General features: G+C 38.0%; 1 protein-coding gene across 2 annotated transcripts; it reads right to left on the minus strand.

The window, feature by feature from the left end:
* Positions 1-398: 398 nt before the first annotated feature.
* vsig8b (V-set and immunoglobulin domain containing 8b) lies at positions 399-19340 on the minus strand. Of its 2 annotated transcripts, none has more exons than XM_088335505.1 (8): positions 19253-19340; positions 18871-18934; positions 5837-6006; positions 5517-5715; positions 5237-5392; positions 5037-5159; positions 4005-4143; positions 399-2500 (listed from the first exon to the last, which is right to left on the minus strand). In XM_088335505.1, exons 2-8 carry the CDS (start codon positions 18932-18934, stop codon positions 2281-2283), a joined length of 1071 nt encoding a protein of 356 aa, XP_088191631.1. In that variant the 5' UTR covers positions 19253-19340; the 3' UTR covers positions 399-2280. The 2 variants fall into 2 exon arrangements, with proteins under 2 accessions (XP_088191631.1, XP_088191630.1); XM_088335504.1 differs by having other exon boundaries at positions 19181-19333.
* Between the last annotated feature and the right edge of the window lie 1563 nt (positions 19341-20903).

Here is a 20903-nt window from a genome sequence, read left to right on the forward strand (position 1 = left end):
TTCACCTTTATTATTCATCAATATATTTGTCTTGAATATAAATATGAAAATATTTGTCTTGTGGTAGTAAACATGTTACATTTGATGTACATATATGCTGCTATTAAATTTTCTTTTCTTTTCGTGTTTTACAATGATGTAATACAATGATGTCAGCCAGTGTTTCTCAACCTTGAGCTGAGGCACACTTTTTTCAATGAAAGATTGAGGCACAATGTCTAAATTGTTTAAAAGATATATTTCCTATTAACGGTTATATGTATTATTTGCGTATTGTGTTACATAAATTGACAGTATACATTTCTTTTTAAATAATTGACATTGTAATAATTTTTTTGCAACAGTTTTGTATTTTTTTTGGTTAAATAAGAAAATAAAAAAATCTGAAAATGATGTGCTTGAGTTTTGACTTGATTTTTTTTTTAATCGTTTCTTGACACAAAATAAGTCATTAGAAACACAACATGAGCAGATAATTAGTATTTAAAAAAAGAAAAAAAGAGTGCATATTTTGACCCACAAGAAATTGTTTGCAGCTCAAATTTGTCAAAAATCGTGTGAAAACAGTTCCAAAAACAGTTTTGGCTATGCTAAAGTTTGCTTGCTAAATGATGCCAACTGACACGCTTGTTTGCAATTGATCAACCCCATACTTAGACATAAAGTGTTTTTATTATTCAATAATTGTGAATATTTACTTTAAAGTCACCAGAAAAAAATGTCTTACTGTCCAGTGAGGTCTTTCAAACTAGCTTTGCTTGCTAAGTGCTAACAAATGTTGGTTAATGTTACATACACCAAGTTTAACATCAAGTTATTCAATATTTTGCAGTGTTTAAAAAGTCTTTCTCATTATCATACTTCAATGTCAAGTTTTTTTAACATATGGTAATGCTTGTGTTGAAATAGTTAACAGAAATACTGTCTTGTTCTGCCTCAAAGCACCTTAGACTAGCTTAGCTTGCTAACTTGTAAGTAACAAACTGGGTTGTTTGTGGCACATCTACCTTAGCCTTGCGCATCAAATCAGTACAACATTTTATGTTTATTGTGTGAATGGAAAATAGTTAATGGAAAAAAATATTTAAAAAAAATAGCATCACACCTCAAATACTTGTTACTAAAATGTACATTATACAAAATGATCAGAGCATATGTACATATATGTTTTGATGGCGTAAAGTGGTACGCAACCTTCTCTGTACCATAAACCGGTTTAATGTCTGACAAAATTCCCGCGGTCCGGCCCAATTACATCATAAGTAATTATAACGATACCAACAATAATAAGCTTAAATCTCCTGAATAAACCACAAGGGATCTAGATAACGTAGGAAAAGGCATTCAATGTTATCTCATCACACTTTTTACTCACTATGCCACATTGTACATCGTTTTGGCTTAACTCTTACTTTTAACGCTCCATTACAGCGTTGTACATCGTGACACCGTACGTTAAAATAGTGTAAAATCGTATGCCTTTTCCAATGTTACCTACAGTCTTTATAGTCCAATTGTCAGGATTCATCGCTCTTCCCGTCTCACCCAATGCTGAGCAAATTTGGTCCGCAATAGTTGTCGACTAATCAATCATTGCTCAAATACGGTAGTACAGTATACTACCATAAAACATCATGTAAAACGTGCACCCAAACTTTGGATTTTTTTGGGGAAAAAAAAGTGAATACAGTAATCCCTTGTTTTTCGCGAGAGATGTGCTCCAAAAACGTCCCGCCATTGTCAAAAACCCTCGAAGTAGAAACCTTTATTTATCTACTTTTATTACTCAAATACAAACCCAGTTTGCAGGGTCAATTATTTAACAAATGAAAAGTACTGTACCTTATAAACCTTTTTCTTCCACAAACAACTTTTATGGTTATATAATAATAATTTTAAATATAATGTTGTTGTTATATTGCCACCATGATTTGGGAAAACTGCATTTACCTTCCGGTTATGTTGGTTTACTCTGTTTAGCCAATCTGAATGCAGAACACAATGCATGTTGAAAATTTGCAAAGTGGCAAGACCGCAATACAGCAAGGGATTACCATACACAAACAAATATGGTATAAGCAAAAAATAAGGCAACTATTTTTTTCTTTCTGTGCGGCCCCAAAATACCCTAGTAACTGTCTGCGGCCCTGTGGTTGCCGATTACATGTCGTGATGACACCCTTCGCCAGAACATTCCTACCAATATTTTTACACGATAGGCTTAACACTTGTAGTAAAAAAATGTAGCGCTTCATTTCAGAAGTCCATTTCTTATAGAAACTACACCGGATAACCGTAGCGATGGTCGTATTTAAGTGGCGGAAGGGGCTTCCTCACTGAATTGCTTTGTCTTGAGGCCTTGTCACTGTTGCTGGCGTTGCTAGGCAGACGGTTCCCCACCGAGCTGTACGAAACTCCTTGGTGGGTGCGGTAACCAAGCACCGACCGGTAGCTGGAGTTCCGACTTGGAGGCCCATTCTCGGGGGCCCGGGTGTCCTCCCTGGAAGAACAAACAGGTGTCTTCAAACAAAACGTTTTTTTTCCAATTAGGCACAGAACGTTTAGTGTTCTTCCTCACAACTATGCAAATATGGTGCAAAACATTCCATGCGCCAGGGGACTCGAGATATTTTGTCTCAAAGTTGACAAACCTAGCTTGTTTCCTGCACAGCTGTGACATAATTGTAGGAACACAATATTTTCTAAATAGCAAATCTCATTAACACAGCTTTTGGGGCAGCTCAGAAACAGACTGCAATTTTAGTGAATAGTGATTGCATACAGCTCATTTCTACTTGGAGTTTTGTTTGTGTTTTTGTACCGCATGTGTCGTTGTTGATCTATATTTTTGTACGGTCAGCCCCCTATCAGCGTAGGAGATGCCAAGGGCCTTTCCATTTTGTTTGCTCCCTGTTGGCCCACATTGGCTGCCCACCATGTGTTGTTTAGCCAACTAGCATGGCGTTAGCGCCTGTTGTGCTGTGTTCCTTGTTTATTCCAATCTGGCTTCGTGTTTATTGCTGCTGCAGCTTTTCGTTGTTGATTTTAGGTTAGCCTGGCCGCTCAACGCGTGTTTTTGGGCCGGCTAGTCTAGCATCAACGCCGCTTTTGCGGTCTTCATAGGTTTGTTTAATCCCAGTCGGCTTCGCATTTATCGGCGTAACCGTTGCCATTTTTCCCTGCCGTGTCCCTTGGTTTATTCCCTGACGGTTTACGTTTCTTGCCGTAGCTATTGCGACTATTCGCTGTTGATTCCCGTTTAACCTGACTGCTCACCGCATGTTTTTTCATCTGTTCAACAGGCATTAACGCCGGTTTTCCTGTGTTTCTTGGTCCATTTATTCCTACCTGGCTTCACGTTTATCACCATAGCCATTGCAGCTTTACATCTTTGGTTCCAGGTTAGACTGACTGATCACTGCATGTTTTGGGCCGATTAACCCGGCATTAATGTTTTATGATTATATAACATAGTGTTCTTATTTCCGTAGTCGTTACCGTTTTTCCTTGTTGGTCCCTGATCGGCCTGGCTGCTTAATGCATGTTTTTTGGTCAGTCAACTATGTGTTCTTCGGTTGAAACTGCAGCCGCCTTTGTTGATTAGCCCCGGTTAGCCCCCCAATGGCGGCTCTCCGTGTGTTATTTTTCCAGTTTCCCCTTTTTTGGGCTGCTCGCCCTTTTGTGTACCATTACTGCATCCACCTGGGACAAAACTACAAAAACTACCAAAACTTTGTTTAAAACACAAGTCACCTCACTTAAAGCATTATGGCTACTCGCTTGCTAGGTTGCAGGTGTTCTCCCGGTGACGTCCTAACTCAGGATCACAAAGACTGTACATGCTGTCTTAAAAGCTCATTATCTCAGAAAATAATTGCAATATACCGATGGAATATATATTGATTTTCTTGCAAAAAACATGTACCATTTCCTCACATTTTACATGAATTTGGGATAACCTTTACGGATTTTGCGTGTACACCTCCATAGGTTGCTCCTAATACCTGATTTCATTGGCGACTTCCTTCTCGTAGCGTAACTTCAAGCAGCAGCAGACAGCGAGCCAGATGGCGAGCAAGAGTAGGAGGAGAAGGAGTAGCGCACCGATCACAGCGCCGACTATCACGCCCACTTTATTGGTGGCTGCAAGACAGCATGTCATTTAGTTGGCGCGCTTTCTGAGGAACCCTGACTGGGCACAGCGTGATGACGAACGAGCTACAGTAAAGGAGCGGACTTTAAAAAGATCATTTTGTTTTATGCTGCTTGATGCAGTCAAGGTATTAAATTAACCATTTTTATATGACCATGGTCTTGACAGTCTTTGCTATTTATTGGTGAATTAATACTGTAGACATAAGCATTAAGGCATCACGCTGTACAAGCCTCTCACCATTTACTGCATTTGCTAAGGTTATCTGTAGCTCAGAAAGGGAAAAAAAGTGATTATAAATTAGAAATAAAATCGTCTTTCTCGTCATTGATTACAAAGATGTGATCATTGCTTACAACAAGATAAGACTTAATGAAGATTTAAAATGGGAAAAATAAGATAAAAACATGTCAGGGTAAAATAGGCTAAGTTGTTGGCGCATTTGGGCATTTAGCAGCAACAACATTCCAAATAAGCTAATAAATGAGATATGAATACAGCGTTTTTTGTATCTTGAGAGCGGTGGTGGCCGTGGAGAAGAAACTGTCTCTGAGCCTGTTAGTCCTTGTTTTAGGGGACTTGTAACACCTAAAAGAGGGCAGTAGGTAAAACAGGTCGTTGCTATTTAAAAAAAGACGTATTCTCTTTTTTGACAATTTGTTTTCTGCATTCTGTACGTTTTTCATTGCAAACATTCCATTCATGCAAAAAATGAATACATAAAAAAAAATGGAGGAGTCTATTTAGAATACCATCGACTTTGTACTTTCAAGTAGCAACACAAGTCTGCCCAAAGGCTTCATTTTGGGAACGTCTGATCTTCCTAAAAGATTCAGAAAGTCAAATTAGGACCTTGGGAGCCATGTTGATTTGTTTTACTCACGGTTGTGTGCCTTCAGTGCATATGTGCACCGAGCTTTGCCAACAGGATTTTTTGCCTCACACACATAAGTTCCAGCATAGCTGTCTGAATGGTTCTTGATCAAATACTCCCCACTTTGCGTGCCTGAAAAGGAGACATCCCAAGGGGGCATGTAATTAAGCCAGCATGATTTGGCTTTTGCGCATTTCTGTTCCCCATACTTAGTGGCACGGCGACAGGTGGCTTTGCACCGCCATTTTCTCTCGTCCACGTGTAACTAAGGGGAGAGGATCCCTGATATGAGTTGCAGCGGAGAGTGACTGGCCCGCCTATCTCCTCTTTGCCGTCCACCCAACATTTAGGCACGGAGGGGGGAACTGTCGAAAAAAGACAACACTTTTTGTCATTGGGAGCTGGAAGACAACTTAAGACAGACATTCCATTAGAGTGCGAAGCTAGTAAATGAACCGGTATAACGAGTTAAGGAGAATCCGCCCTTACCCATTACGACAACGGTTACTTTGCGCATGTCCACGCCTGGCGCCTTTTTGACTTTGCACTGGTAGGTTGCTGTGTCCGATTGCCTCAAATCAGAGAGGGAGACGGACGCGTCCCCCCGCTTGGGGTCTCCCGTGAAGCTGAGCCTGCCAGAGACACTTGGGTCGTAGTTGATTATTCGACCTTCCGTGAAGGCCAAGATCTGACAAACATTGAGCGATGATGAAAGGCAAAAACAGGTTTGACCACTAACCCAACTTAAAGTCAAAACATGAAAATGATAACACAAAGCATTCCTGATTTTTAAATTATAGTCCGCATACCAGTTTGTCTTTTTGTGTCATATCTGGGCTGAGGTTGGACCACTCAATGTCCAGTTCCCCAGCATCTTGGACTCCGGGTGTGTAGGTACACCCGAGCAGGACCGTTTCACCTCTCGCCTTCTGGATGGTCTGTGGGCCTGATGATGTCACCTGCATGGCCTCTGCCATATCTGTGTGTTGGCACAAGTTTGAAACACTCATTTTGTATTTCGGAATTCGTAGACTCCTCTTACAAATGTTGTCACTGTCCACATAATCCTATTCTCTTTGTTTAGTTAAAATAGTCTTTATTGTCACTGATCAATGTAGTTAAACATTGTATGCAATGAGGAAAAAAAGCACTTACTCCAGGCTAAACATGTAATAAAGACCTTAAAGAGAAAAATAGGATAAAATACTGTCAGAATAAATAGGCAAAAATATTTACAACATGGTACTTAGAGACTGACCCTGGTTATGTTAATAGTGTGATGAAAATAATAGTGCATCGTAACAATGACAAGTAGTGCAATAACATTAGCAACAACAAAAATTCCTAAAGAAAACGCAAGATATATATTTTACAGTTCGGCACGCTTGTTTGGGGAGCTTAATGGTCCTGGGGAAAAAACTTTTTTAAGCCTGTCCTTGTTTCAATGATCCTGTAGCACAGGGGTCAGGGACCTATGGCTCGTGATTTGATCAGACTATCTAACGTCACACAATTACATAAAATCCTCTAAAGAATGAGTTATTGTGTGGAGAGCGTGTTTGGCAGTTATTGAATTCTGACTCAAAATATAAGTTGTGGTTCTCCTCCCCTCCAAAAAAACATTTTTTTTCTTTGCTTTTATGGCTCTTTGGGTCAAAAAGGTTCATGACCCCTGCTGTAGTGCCTACCATGGGGCAACAGGTCAAAGAGGTCCTGGCCAGGGTGAGTAGAGTCTCTTATAATGTTGACAGCTCTACTGCGTGATCACAGGCCAGCAATGTCCTCCAGACTGGGCATAGAGCAGCCAACAATCTTGTGGGTGTGTTAATTTTTCCGCTTTTTAGGTGAGGCTTTTTTTTTTTTTAGACAAACATACCTGTCAACCTCCACGGCTCCATACCCACACAAAATGTCGTATTATCCCTTACAAAATACAAAATAAACTTACACCATATTTTTTTCGGAATGATGCATGATGGGAAATCCCCTGGCGGCAGACGCATGCGCACAGTAGCATCAAACCGCTGGCTTCGTTTGCAATGAAAAAAAACTATACCGAGATACCGCGGCGAACACGTTAGAGTTGATTGATTTGCCGTTTCGTGATAGTTGGTGTTTACCGGATGGTACCCATAATTGACAAATTTGCGTTTTTCTGTACAGATTTTCTTGTATGTCGTACACGTCTTAAAATGCATGATAAACGTACTTTGTACGGCAAAAACGTACAGGTTGACAGGTATGGATAAAGTCCACTTATCACAGCAAGGGAGGAGCCGTGAATGGCCACAGGTGCGCCACCAACTGTGATCATTTCAAAGAGTCACGGACAGTGTGCTAACTGGTTGGCTGTTAGAGCGTCTTCCTGTTTGGTCTTCGAATTAATTTAGCTCAGTCCAGTCCTGTCCCCATGCCCATTTTGTTTGTTTGCTTTCTGATATCTAATGCTTTATATTTACCATAAATGTGTTCCATTCCTATTTACTTGTAAGGCGGCAACCATTTATCAAGGTTGAAGAAGAAAAATTAGATGACAATGAATTTCATTGTCTACTATTGTCGCCAGACACGTTTTTCCAACAGAGTGAGACATCGCCACATGATCATGATCTCTGCTGAGAGTCAATCATGTGCAATAACATTTCTACAGAAATAATGATGTCAACATCAAGTGGGAGTACCAAGACTTCTAAAGTTTGGGAGCATTTTTTACCTGGAAACAGCAGATAAAAAGACAACCTGCAAAGTTTAAAAGGCAGACTTTACATATCATGGGATTACCTTGGTGATGCACGAAGGTTTAAAGAGAAAGCACTTTCGGATAGTTGAATAAACCAGAATCTGAATGAATTAAATAACATTCAAGCCAACACAGTTTTGATGACATGCATTGAACATTTTGTACGTGCACATTCTCCTCTAAAAGAAGAGCTTGAGTGTTATGCCAGACTGTGTCCGTCAAACGTCTTCGAAATTAAATGCATGCAGTCCGAAGAATAGACAACAGTTGTTAAAACATTCAAAATGACAAATGTCTGTTGAAATCGTTTGATTTCAAACTGCTTAGAATCCTTAAGTCCTTTTATTACAGACTTTACAGTTGACCACTGAAAATAATTTACAAAAGGCACATAATATTGGTTTTATTTACCTACTATTATACTGCGGCTAATGAGTCTTTTCTTTGTTTACGTCGATAAAAAAATGTTCACATGATTTTAATTTATCATTTATTTGCCTATCCCTAAAAAATGGACAGCGGTTCATCTTTTCATTTGTAGAACTCTACTAACTGAGCACTGTGCCCAATTGGTTATAGATTTGTATTTATTTTTGTTACAAATCTGTAGTATGTTCAATAAAGGATTATTCTTCAGTATTCTTCGATTTACAATTTTTTTCTTGTGTTTATTAGAATTTGCCATTTAATAAAATCAACGTCAAGCTAAATTCAAGAAAGGATAATAATTATCCACTTATTGTTTCAATAGTCTGACCAGTTGAGAGTGAAAGTAGTCATTAGTTGCACCCCTATTTACCAGTACTAATTAGCAGGGCCGGAGTATGCCCCTTTTTTAGCCTGAGAGTTTTCTACCCAAAGGCGGCCCACTTAGCTATGGAGGAGGATTTGGAATGAGTGGAACAGCAGCGAGCTCATATCATGCATTTTTATCGGGAAGAAATGTAGGTATATGTTGATAGGTTTACAGAAAACACTTTACAATTTTAATTCAAAGGAAATTATATAAATATTATGACATAGAAGAAAAGATATTTACCAATGCACACTATCAGTAATTTAAAATTAAAATTGAATTTGCCTTCCCAACAGGTTGTTTCCACAAAACTCTTATGAAGTAGCTTCACTATACTCATTTTAAGTAGGCTACTTAAAACATCAAAATCCTCCTAAGCAAAGCACTGGTCTCTGCAACTTTTATGATGACAATGTCATTGTCTATGGACATGATAAATTCCCTTTGTCTATATCAGCATGAAAAAAGTGAGCTTCTTAGCCTAGTTTTCACAGATTAAAACCAGAGAAGCTACACTCACATGCAACAAATTACAGGGAAGGCTGAACCGGAACTTATATGACAGCCCAATGGATATTGTAGGCATCTGTGAGGCTATATTATTAGAGGTTTGTTTGTCCCTTCTTTTTCCCCCAAGGTTTTTTTTCATAGCAATTTTCCTCTTTTTCTTATTTTTTCCTGAGCTTTCTTTAATTTTCCTCATTTTCTTTTTCCTTCTGTTATTATTCTTTATTATTTTTTTCCTCTTTTTTAGCCTTTAATTTGATTTGTTCCTTCCGTTTACTCTGTTGTCTTTTTATCCTTTGTTTTTTTTTTGCTTTATTTATCCCCCAAAATTAATTTTGTGCATAGTTTTACAAAAAATGGATAAAAGCAACAAACCAATCTGAAGAGGCTTTTGGGAGCAGACTATTTTCACTGGTTAGCTTCTCGAATAAGAGACGGAATTCCCATCACTATTCTGAGTGACAGGAGCTACTAAAAAAGGACAGTTAACTGCTTAATTCTGCAAACTTGTAGCACAACACACGACTGGGGACACACAAATAACAGGAAAGAGTGCAATATGAGTGAAATGAATGATAACATTCCCTCCTTTAACGCGTTTCTTTTCCTTCCTTTTTCGTCTCCAACTAGCATTTTTCAGTACCCAACTTATATCATTCGCACTGTTCTGTGTTATTTTTACCACAACAAAAATTGTGGTGGTGGGGCAAACCAATTTCAGATTTTGGAGAGAGGAATACTCACCTCATCTGTTGTGCTGAATGTGGCAAAATAGCGGATTAGAAAATAAATGCACAAGTAAGTTTAGATAGTGTATGTGACAGATACATGTTCAAATAATTTTTCTCATACAGCCAGCCAAAACTAGTTTGACTAGTTTCGGTCCTCAGACACCTTTGCATTTAGTTGTAGTTTTCAGGTTTACCTCTCATTCTTGAAATTGTTTTGTCAATTGATAATAACAGTAAGAATTCACCTTGCAGCACAATTGTAATATTTATTCAGTGCAATAATTGTTTCCAAAATGAATTGTTCCATTATGAACAATTGTAGGAGTGTGCACAGTCAAATTCCGGCCAATCCAATCACTTCCCTTCTTTTTTCCAAATCACACAACGGCATCCACCACTCTTAATGTCAAGAATTTGTTGTATTTGATCAATACAAATACAGCAAATTCTTATTACTGACACGATAACTTAGTTTTGCTGACATATTGTTTAAAATGCTTACATCTTTAAAACCTAAATGATATGAAATAACACATTTACAGACGCTCCCCTACTTACGACCATTCGACTTACGAAAAATGGTAGACGCGAACATTTTTTTCAAGATATCGAAAAATATCCGGACATTACTGTAAGTTGGATTTTATATTGTGTGCACCTTTTTCCGAGTACAGGACATTACTGTAGAGATTATTTCCGCCGCTACCGGCTTGTGGTGATCACCCAGCGTCCACCGGAAGAAAAATAAAACGCTTCCTCTTCCTAGTTTGAGTGTAAACATTCTATACTCTCTTATACTATGTCTTTACCATATACAGTGCGCTAAGAACGTTGACATTTTTATTGTTTGATATCTCGCGCATCAATTTAATATGGTTGGTGTAAAGTGTAAAAAAGAGGCGAGCCATTTCTTTTGAAATGGAAGTGGAATAAGAAAGCTTGATGCGGTTGAGAAAATGGTTAGAAAGCTTTTTACTTTTTACCACGGAGGAAGACCTTTTGAAGCGCATCTTCCAAAAGTAAGTTAAACTAATTTTATTTATCTTTATAGAGCATAATAGTTTATGAAATGTTTATCTTTTTAGTACAAAACAATACAGGTTACTTAGACAAGCCTTAAACATACTCATACAAACCTTAAACATACAAAATATAGCACTGGAGAAACTTATGAACAAATTCAACTCATGAACGATCGTCCGATCACGTTCGTAAGTAGGACAGTGTCTGTTGTGTATTAACATAAAATACAAAGAGGAAAATAAATACTCTCATCCTGATATCATTACAAGTCGCCTGGTGAATAAACTTCAATAAAACAACTATAAATGCCAATTTGTGGAAACGCATCGTTGTTTTATGTTCAAAATGAGCAAGGGACATACAATGTTTTGCAAAAGGCAGTTTCTAAATCTCATTCACAGAGTAAAACCCTTCAAGTGTACTCTGCCAGATCCTCAGAGATAGGCTTTCATTTTGTCACCTCGTTCCCTTTTTTCAATTATAATCCCATATCAATTTTTACAGCCCTTCCCTATATAACGGAATGCTCGTAAAAGAGAATGTCAATAATTTGTTATGAAGCACCAATCTGTTATTGAAATTTCAATATTGTTTTAGGAAAGTTAACTCAACGGAGACATGTTTATTTTAGTCAAATGATCAAATCAGGATAGAAGGTGTTCCTTTGAATGATGTCAATTACATGTGATAGCACAAGAAAGTTGCCTATAATGAATTTTAAAAGCAGGAACAGCTCTCTACATGGGCACGACAATTTTAGCAGTAAACTCAGGTTGGCAAAGTCCATAAATTTCACGGTACAAAATTGGTTGCCTTCTTAACAGGTGAAGAAATGGCCCTGAAAGTGATGTCTAAAATTAAAACCAAATCTTTCTTTTATAGCAAATAGCCAATTCAGCACCACTTTCATTTATCTTAGAAGCCAGCCTTATATTTAAGAATAAACTGCACATAACTTAGGCTGCACGGAGGCACAGCCCCACGGTGCAGAGGTTCAGGGTTCAAGACCAGCTATCGCAGCCTCCCCGTGTGGAGTTTGCATGTTCTCTCTGTGCCCACAAGGGTTTCCTCTGGGCACTCTGGTTTCATCCCACATCCCCAAAAACATGCATGTCAGGTCGGTTCTAATTGTCCCTAAGTGTGAATGAGCGAGTGAGTTGTAGGTCTCCTGCGACTGGCTGCCAACCAGTTTAGGGTGCCCAAAGATGGCTGGGATGGGCTCCGGCAAACTGTGACCCTACTGAAGATAAGCGGTGCAGATAATTGATGGATGCACATCACTTGAAACGGGGGTTAAAAACCTTTTGACTTAAAGAGCAATGATAGAAAAATATTTAGATTTTTTTGGGGGGTTAGTGAGAGTCAAACCATATATTTTGAGAGAAATTCAAGCAAAACTACCCTCCAGACAAAATCTAATGGTAACTGTGTTTTAAGATGATTTGATCCAAATTATGAAATAAAATACCAGCAGGCGGCAACATTGTATTACCGCAAGAGTATAGAATGTTTACACTCAAACTAGGAAGAGGAAGCGCCATATCAACAAATATACTACTTTAAACTTGTCTCCATCCCGCAATTACTGAACACCAATGAGGCTCATTTTGACCTCCATTTTTCAAAACAAGGTGCAAGCAGAGTTTATTTTTTATTTTAAATGTCACAAAACATTGCAAACGAGGATACTAAAATATTTACCTTCGGTGTCGACTACACTCTGCAGAGAGAAGTGCGCTGTGTGGATAGCTCCGCCCAGCCCTACTGCTCACCCAATCAAATTTCTATGTGCACTTGGCTGAGGTTTTTGGGTGTCTGCTTTTTCTTCTGTGGTTTTATATCAGAAAGTGTCTCAACACTGTACGTACATTATTTAATGAGATTCCATATAAAGGTACATAACACGGCCTGTTGGTGTGACACTAAACTTTAGCGAAGAGTGTGCTCTTTATATATTGGACCGAACCAACTTTTCTATTAGCACTACATCAGCTATTTGTGCACTAGACTCGTCCCAGCGATGAACAGAATTGGAACGCTTTAGATGAAATTTGCATGAGCATGATTTTATCTCCAAGCCATATGAGCCTATGAAAAGAGCCATCCTGAGCCATGTTTTCGACCCCTGACTTAGTACAAACTAATTGGAATTGAGTTAAAATGTTAATTTAACCTTGGACCTTGATTTCAGAAAAACGTAATATTTTACTTATAGTTCGTTTTCAAAATCTTCCTAGAGACAGTTTCCATGCAAGTACCTCTAAAATAAGGTTATATTTTTAACTTCAGTTCTATGACTCCTGGACAACCACCAGAGGTGGTGGTTCAAGCTCTGAATCCTCCTTTTGCGCTTGCGCAGTTAGAGATATGCAAGCCAAAATAGTCACTTGTGAGCCAATAAGGTGTATACATTACAATGTCACCACAGCTTTATTTCCCACGGAATATTCTTGCGTGAATACTAGGATTCCGAGTGACAAGATACTCTGGCAGTCGTCCTGGACTCATAGAACCGTAGTTTTATACATAACTTTTGTTCTATATCGTCTCTACTGACCGCCAGAGGCAATGCTTCAAGCACTGAATGACTAATATCAGCTTAGTCACGAGGAAACCCAGAAACAAACTATCCTCCCTGAGAAGCCTAAGTAGAAACCAAAGGCGACGTTAAGCTGTGTGGGATAGTGAGAAATACAGAAGTAAAAATCATAAGTATGCTGTGGGAGGGAAGTTCAACAAATTGTGGCCAATGTAAAATAAAAACCCAAGAAAGCATAACGGTACAATGGAAAATTGTGTTAAAGACTTCAAGTAAAGTGATTTTTTTTGGGCTACTTTAGACCATACTTATGCAAAACCTCTGGACATTAGTGATCTCCTTTGCAACCCCTGATAAATGGTAATTGGTCTGCATTTATATAGCGCTTTTCAAGTCACCAAAACCCCCCCAAAGCCCTTTACAATGTGCTTCATACTTACCCATTGACACACACACACACACACACACACACACACACACACACACACACACACACACACACACACACACACACCAATAGCGGCTACAACTATGCAAGGCGCCTACCTGCTCATTGGGAGTATCAGGGGTATAGTTACAAGGAGACTTTGACATTCATCATTCCCAAGACAAGCGCTCTACCTCCTGAGCTACTGCCGCCTCTGCTTTGTGTTTCATTTTAAATGTACACATGACAACTGGTGCAAAGTTTTTACTTGAGATGCTAAGTTGTTTGAATTTATAGGTGGTGTCTGCAACTTGAAATCTTGCTACTCTCTGACGCCATCTCCTGGGTTAAAACTAGCCTCAGTCAGCTCATTCCGCAAGTACTTATAAAATCTTCTTTTTCATCTTTTTGGGGGTTTGGATTAACGTTTGGACTATATTTCTTTCACTTTCTTCAAGCTACACTAACAAAAAAACAACAACCTGGAAACGAGCATGATATCACTCTCCACACCTAATAGTCTGGAATGTATGAGTCGAGGAAGGTGCAAGTTTAATGTAACATTGTACATGAATAAAACTAGCATGAACAAACCCTCATCATAGAAATGGTGTCTATCGAAAGGGGAGCACCAACTACCATATTGGAAATAATTTTACGAGTCTGTTTATTTGTAAACTGAAATAATGTGGCAAAACAAACAGATGACAAGAAGCAACGTCCAACGAGGCAGGTTTTTATTGGGGGATTCCTATCCATCATTCTGCATTTTCGTGTGTTTTGGTGTAAATATCTTACATGGTTGGATTCTATGGATTGTCCTTGATGTAATGCAGGCATTTTCACAGACATAAAAAAGAAGTAGAAGATGGCCCAGGGGATGTACGTACGTTATCCCTGCTTTATAGTTTTCAGGTGTCTTGTTTCAGACTGATTGTAATCTTTCTCTGATGAGTACATTTAAAAATGGAATCCCAAGAGTTTAAGCATTCCAATGATATGCGGCATGACGTATTTCAGCGACTGGTGACAGCGTACAGACACGTATTTGTGTATCAAATACCGGCGGGCCAGCGGAACGTTCAGGGGTTAAGGTATCGTATATTATTGAAACACTTTCCGTGTACCGTCTGTGTTTGTAAATATCTCATGTTTCCACGGTGGCACATGCGGCTTAATGTCAGGTACGGCTAATGTTGTTCCTTTAAAAATGTACTGAGGGCAGCTTATACTTACGGCGCACTATAGTCCGAACCTTACGCTAATACAATGTAGCCGCTTGCTGGTATATTTTTGAAGACGCTTTTCAACTGTCTTTTTGTTTTTAAATATTGGCCTATTTATTTCGCCACCAGCAAAGCAATGCTTGTTCCGCAATTTGCAGAAGCTCAAACCACAAATAATGTAAAACAAGCAAGAAATAAATCTGTTTGAAATGCATGACCGTTTCCGCTTAATGGCATTCAAGCTCAGGGCCTGCACTCCTAAAAAGGGGGCAGTGCTGCTTGGTAAGTAATTGGCCTCCGCACAGAAATGAATACGCTCAAAGGTTTGTTGGAAGATTGTTTACACTGTATTCTATGCACATTGTTTGTAATGTCAAAAATTATTCTAAATTACAATTGATGGAAAAATTGCAGTCGTAGCCTCAGCCTGGATCTTAAAGGTAATCCCAAATTCTTAAACTTGAAAAAGGTGAGGAATCAGTTCATGGTTTTTGCGTACAATCTATATACGTTTCATTAGTATATTCCAGTTGTGAAGACAGGATGTCTCGTCTTTGTCATCCTGAGCTTTGACGTTGTTGGAAGAACACAAGCAGGTTTTGAGTTCTTTAAGCGAAGTGAAAGCGGTAATGGTACAACAAAGGGCGAGCAGCCCAAAACGGGTTATCTTGCTAAAAGAAATAGAGCTGGCAGCGAGTGGCTAACCAGGAACCAAAAACAAAGAGGGGCAACGGCTACAGCCATAAACGCGAAACAGGCCAGGAATAAACCAAGGGACACAGCAATAACAGGCTAATAATTAAAACAAGACACGGCGGGCAGCCAATGAGTGCCCACCGGGAGCATACAAAAAGGGTAAGCTTTGGCAGCCCAGACACTAACGGGGAGCTAGCCGGACAAAATTATACCAACCATAACACACGCAGCGAAAAACACAAACAAATCCACAATCATCTATATGAAAGGAGTAAGAGGCAGGTATATTGCCCCACAAAGCGTTGAAGGTCAAAGCACGCATCTCCGACAAAACAATCAGAAGGCCCCTAGCGATGCTGTAAGAAAAGTTCAGATTTTTACAGTCAGAATTGAGCGGTGAGCAATCGCTGTTCACTACAATCGTGGTCTGTTTCGGAGCTGCCTCACTTGTTGTGTTGATGGAATTTGCCGTTTTTTAAGGCTTGTGTTCCTGCAATAACATCACAGCTCTAGAGAAAACAAACCAGATGTCTCAAATTTGATAGTAAATTTCTTTCTATATATTACAAAATAGTTGCATAATTGTAGAGAGGAAAACTACACCTTCTGTGCCTAATTGAAAGAAAATGTGTTTGGGAATAACTTTAAGACAGGAAACTCGAAACAAAGACACTGCGCACATTAAAACTTAATGTCGTCATTCATTTTGGCCTCGTTTTCCTGTTTAGATGCTTCGACCTTGGCGAAATTTCCTAATGGAGGATGCTGATAAATCCAGTCAGCTCCACTTGTGACACCCCTCTCTGGTAAATCTCCTCGAAAAAGGCTTTGAGGCACCTTAGTGCTATCGACTCAGAGTACACTGAGTCATTCATTAGAGCCTCAAAGAGACAAATGTGATAAAGGCTTTCTGAAGAAAACTTCCCATTAGTCATTCAAATGTTTTCAGTTGAAGAAGCCCCCGTCTTTGGGCAAGACACTGCCATTTTCAAATAATGTTAAATAATGTGTTGCACGATTATTGAGGCAGCTTGAAGTGTCACAGAATTCAAGTACTTTGAATTCATACGAATTGGACGAAAATAAGCATTGCTGCCCTTTGTTTCTATTAATAATGCGTATAGTACAAGGTAATTCAATATGCACACTGGATATCAAAATGAGAACAATTACAAACAATTTATAGATGCCATTTTTACTCCTCAGCAGTTTAGGGACATTTTGTTGTGTCTAAAACATGCTACTACAACACCTTTTCACAAAATGGATAAGGTGTTTCAACTAAAACCCCGTATTTTGCCAAAATGCACTGATCAAAATAAGAGAACACTTTCGGGTGCCTCCCATTATCTGTGCTAATCTAGCACATGGTGCAAATTACCTTGATTACCCGTCAAACCTTATTTAACTGGCATTTTTACTGCCAGTTTCACTGACTTTGCATGATGGTGGGCTGTTCTAAAGTCACTGGAAGCCTCCGGCAGAAGGTTGTCTTGTTTAAAATGGAAGAGATGACAACATCAGCCATAGCAAGACAAGTTGATGATTCCAAATCTGTGATTTCAAGTATATTACATCTTTACAAAAATACAAGCTCATTCATGTTGTCCAGGGAAGACAAATGCAAAAGAGGACAGGTCACTGTGAAGGATGTCAATGGGTAATCGTTGAGTCACCGACAAAGATTAAGGGATCGGAGAAGAAGCGTAAGCCTCTAGAGTATGTTATTATTTAATTGTTATTTGTGTTTTCAAGAGTGGAAATGTAACCTTCTGTAACCGTCTCTAGTAGCCAGCTGATGGGAGCGTTTGCTTTTTAGCTGATCAATGACTGCGTTTGTGTGTGTGTGAGATACTTCTTATTTTAGTTAAATCATCTTAAGCAGTGTTTAAATGTGCTTTATATAAAAACACTCAACTTTATTATTTTGTTGGTAAGATTAATTTTCTGGCAAAGTCTGAGTGATTAAGTAAGGAAATGTAACGTTAGTCTCTGGTTGTTCGCTGTATACTAGCATTTGCTTGTTAGTGACTGTGTGTGTGTGAGTGTGTGTGTGAGAGATATTTTTTTTAGTAAATGAAAGGATGAAGTTTATTTGGGCAGAGCACAAAACACCAACCACTAATTAAAAAAAAACAAAAACAAAATATTTGTACCTAACACACACACACAAAATGAAAATCAGCTGCACAATACGATATTATAAACATGTGCCCAAAGGCAGTACGCTTGAGCAGTGTTTAATTGTGTTTTATAAGAAAGATCAACTTGCACACATTTGGGTTTATAAGTTTATAATTAAGCATTGAATTTACTTTTCTGGCAAGGTCTGAGGGATATTGTGACCTTGTAAATTGTGCCATGATAATACTCATACTCTATGTTCTTATCTCAAGAGAAAACAGTAAACAACGACAGGCTTCATGTTGAGAATGAGACGTCATGCACGCCACAAGCAAGCAGCTGCCATCATTGAGAGCATCCTCAACATGATCTTCATTGACAAGGAGGAAGAGTGAGCGAGTTAGTAAGCAAAGGTGATAGTAGTTACGTTTTGCTTGTTAATGTTGGAATTCATGTCACTGGCTTTTCGCATTTGCAAGTATTTCTTGTTCCAAAAGCTCATGTCCCTTTAAACAAAATAACGCCGTAATAACAGCGTTGCAAGCAATGCCGTTACAAACCATGCCGTTATGTTAAATTCTGATTATATTTATGGTATAATATTTACTGTTTATTTTGTTGCATTTCAAGTGTAGGATATAACTGTAGCTGTTGAGGTGCGAAAAAAACGACAATGTTCCATTACAAAAAGAACTATCTGTTCTTCTGTATTTAACGGACTCAAATACAATACTGCTAAAAAAAAATACAATTCTTTTACATACAACAACTTATTTTTAAAGTAACAGACTGTTACTTTCCCTGGTAACTAGTTACTTTTAATACAGAGTAATTTAGCCTGTAACTCAGTTACTTTTTGAAAGTAGTAACTATAACTATTACTTTTTTAAAGTAATGTTTCCAACACTGCTCCTAACTCTGGTTATAGTCCAAATGTAGTTTAACCCGTGCAAGAGACTCCTATTGTTTCAAAGCTTGCTCGACTATGAATAGAATTGGCTCTTGAGTTCCAGGAGAAAAATCCTCTGACTCACCTGTCACCAGATGAACTGTTACCACAAACAAGACAAAAACTTTCAGCTCCAGCACAGGCACCATCTACAACATGAGCACAAGACACAGAGTAGATAATTCATTTTTAAATTATTATCGTTTGCACCAACATTCAGGTGTCTTCAAAAAGACATCTTCATGTTTTTCTTGTGTTTTAGCTTTTAAGACTCCTCATTACCCGCTGCTTCAATTTGGCTTGTTGTGCTCAACCTAGGAGCCAGAATGAACCAGAATAGCAATGCTAATCAAACACAAGAAAGACAAACTTGCCTCTTAGGTAAATACACATACCTTATAGTGTTTTATATTCAGCAGCAGATGCAGGAAAGTAGTATGCCAAAAAGTGTTTGAGGACAAGCATACCTTTTATGACAGAAAATAATCCAACATGTAAATTGTTCCCTCTGAAAGGCTTGGTAGTTAGTTGACTTGTGTGCTTAATTTGCTGTCAGGTGAAACTCAGTTGAAGTTGCAGAAACCACACCTTCTCAGTGCATAGGGCACCTCGAGGCCACGCCCATGCTCTTAACCAATAAAAGTTCATTTAGGATCGGCTGCTAAAATATAACAAGCACACTCCAATTGTAGCAAAAAAAAACATTGATCAGAAAGTTGAATAGCAATAGGTATAATTTGTCTTGTGTGGAGGTTTGGTATTTCTATATGAAATGCAGGGGATGAAGGCAGTGATGAGTAATTGCTTGCTGCTACGTGGCACTTACAAGTATGTTGCTGCACGGGTTCCTTGTACAGATCACCATGCACTCTGTGGAAGACCAATCCTGCCATATTTCAATCAATAAATTGCAAAAGTATATGCCATTTAAATATACAAACACATACATAAAATTCACGTACTACTTAAGTATATGTAAACACATGTATTTATGGTTTCCATCATTTATTTCAGATTTTTTTGGGGTGTTTATTTTGTTCGTTTTTTTTGTGGCATATTTTGTCATGTATCTTGTTGTGTACTTTGTTGTGAATTTTCTTATATATTTGTCATGTTTTTTGTCGTGTATTTTGTGATTTTTTCCGTGGTATATTTTACATGTGTTTTGTCGCATATTTTGTCATGTTTTTCCTTGTGTATTTTGTACTTTATTTTGTCATGTACTTTGCCGCATAGTTTGTCATGTATTTTGTCGCGTATTTTGCTGTGCATATTGTTTTATATTTTGTCGCGCACATTGTTGTGTATTTTGTCTTTTATATAGTCATATATTTTGTTATGAATTTTGTTGTGTGTTTTGTTGTTTATTTTGCCATTTATTTGTTTGTGTATTTTTTTGTCAATTGGTTTGTTATTTTGTCATGAATTTGGTCATTTACAAATATTTAGGTGTGTATTTTATAATTATTTTTTGAATGTATTTTTCCACATATTTTTTGCCTATTTTGTCATGTATTTTGCCTTGCATATCGTTTTATATTTTGTCGAGCATATTTTTGCATATTTTGTCTTTTTTATTGTCATATATTTTGTTATGAATTTTGTAGTGTATTTTACCATGTATTTTGCCATGTATTTGGTCATTTATATTGCGGTGTATTTCGTCGTTAATTTTTTTATACATTTTGTTGTGAATTATGTTGTGTATTTAACCGTGTATTTTGTAGTGTATTTCATTGTGTATTTTGTCATCTATTTTGTTGTGCATTTTGTCGTGTATTCTGCTGCATATTTTGTCGTGTATTTTGTCATTTGTTTTGTCATGAAAAATGTCATTTATTTTGTCAAGTATTTTGGCATCTATTTTGGCGTGATTTTGTCACGCATATTTTTTCGCCTTTTTGTGTTTATTTTTGTTGTGTATTTTATCGTGTATTTTGTCATTATTTTGTCATGTAGTTTGTTGTGAATATTGTGATTTATTTTTTCAGTACTGTGTGGTGTATTTAGTCATTCATTTTGCCATGTATTTTGTCGTGTATTTTCTTCCGTATTTTGTTTTGTCGTTAATCTTGTCTTGCATTTTTTTGGTGTATTTTGGAGTTGTTGTTTTTTTTT

This window comes from Urocampus carinirostris, chromosome 5 (genome assembly GCF_059441175.1).
Source record: "Urocampus carinirostris isolate Australia breed hairy pipefish chromosome 5, RoL_Ucar_1.0, whole genome shotgun sequence".
Classification (NCBI taxonomy): Eukaryota; Metazoa; Chordata; class Actinopteri; order Syngnathiformes; family Syngnathidae; genus Urocampus; species Urocampus carinirostris.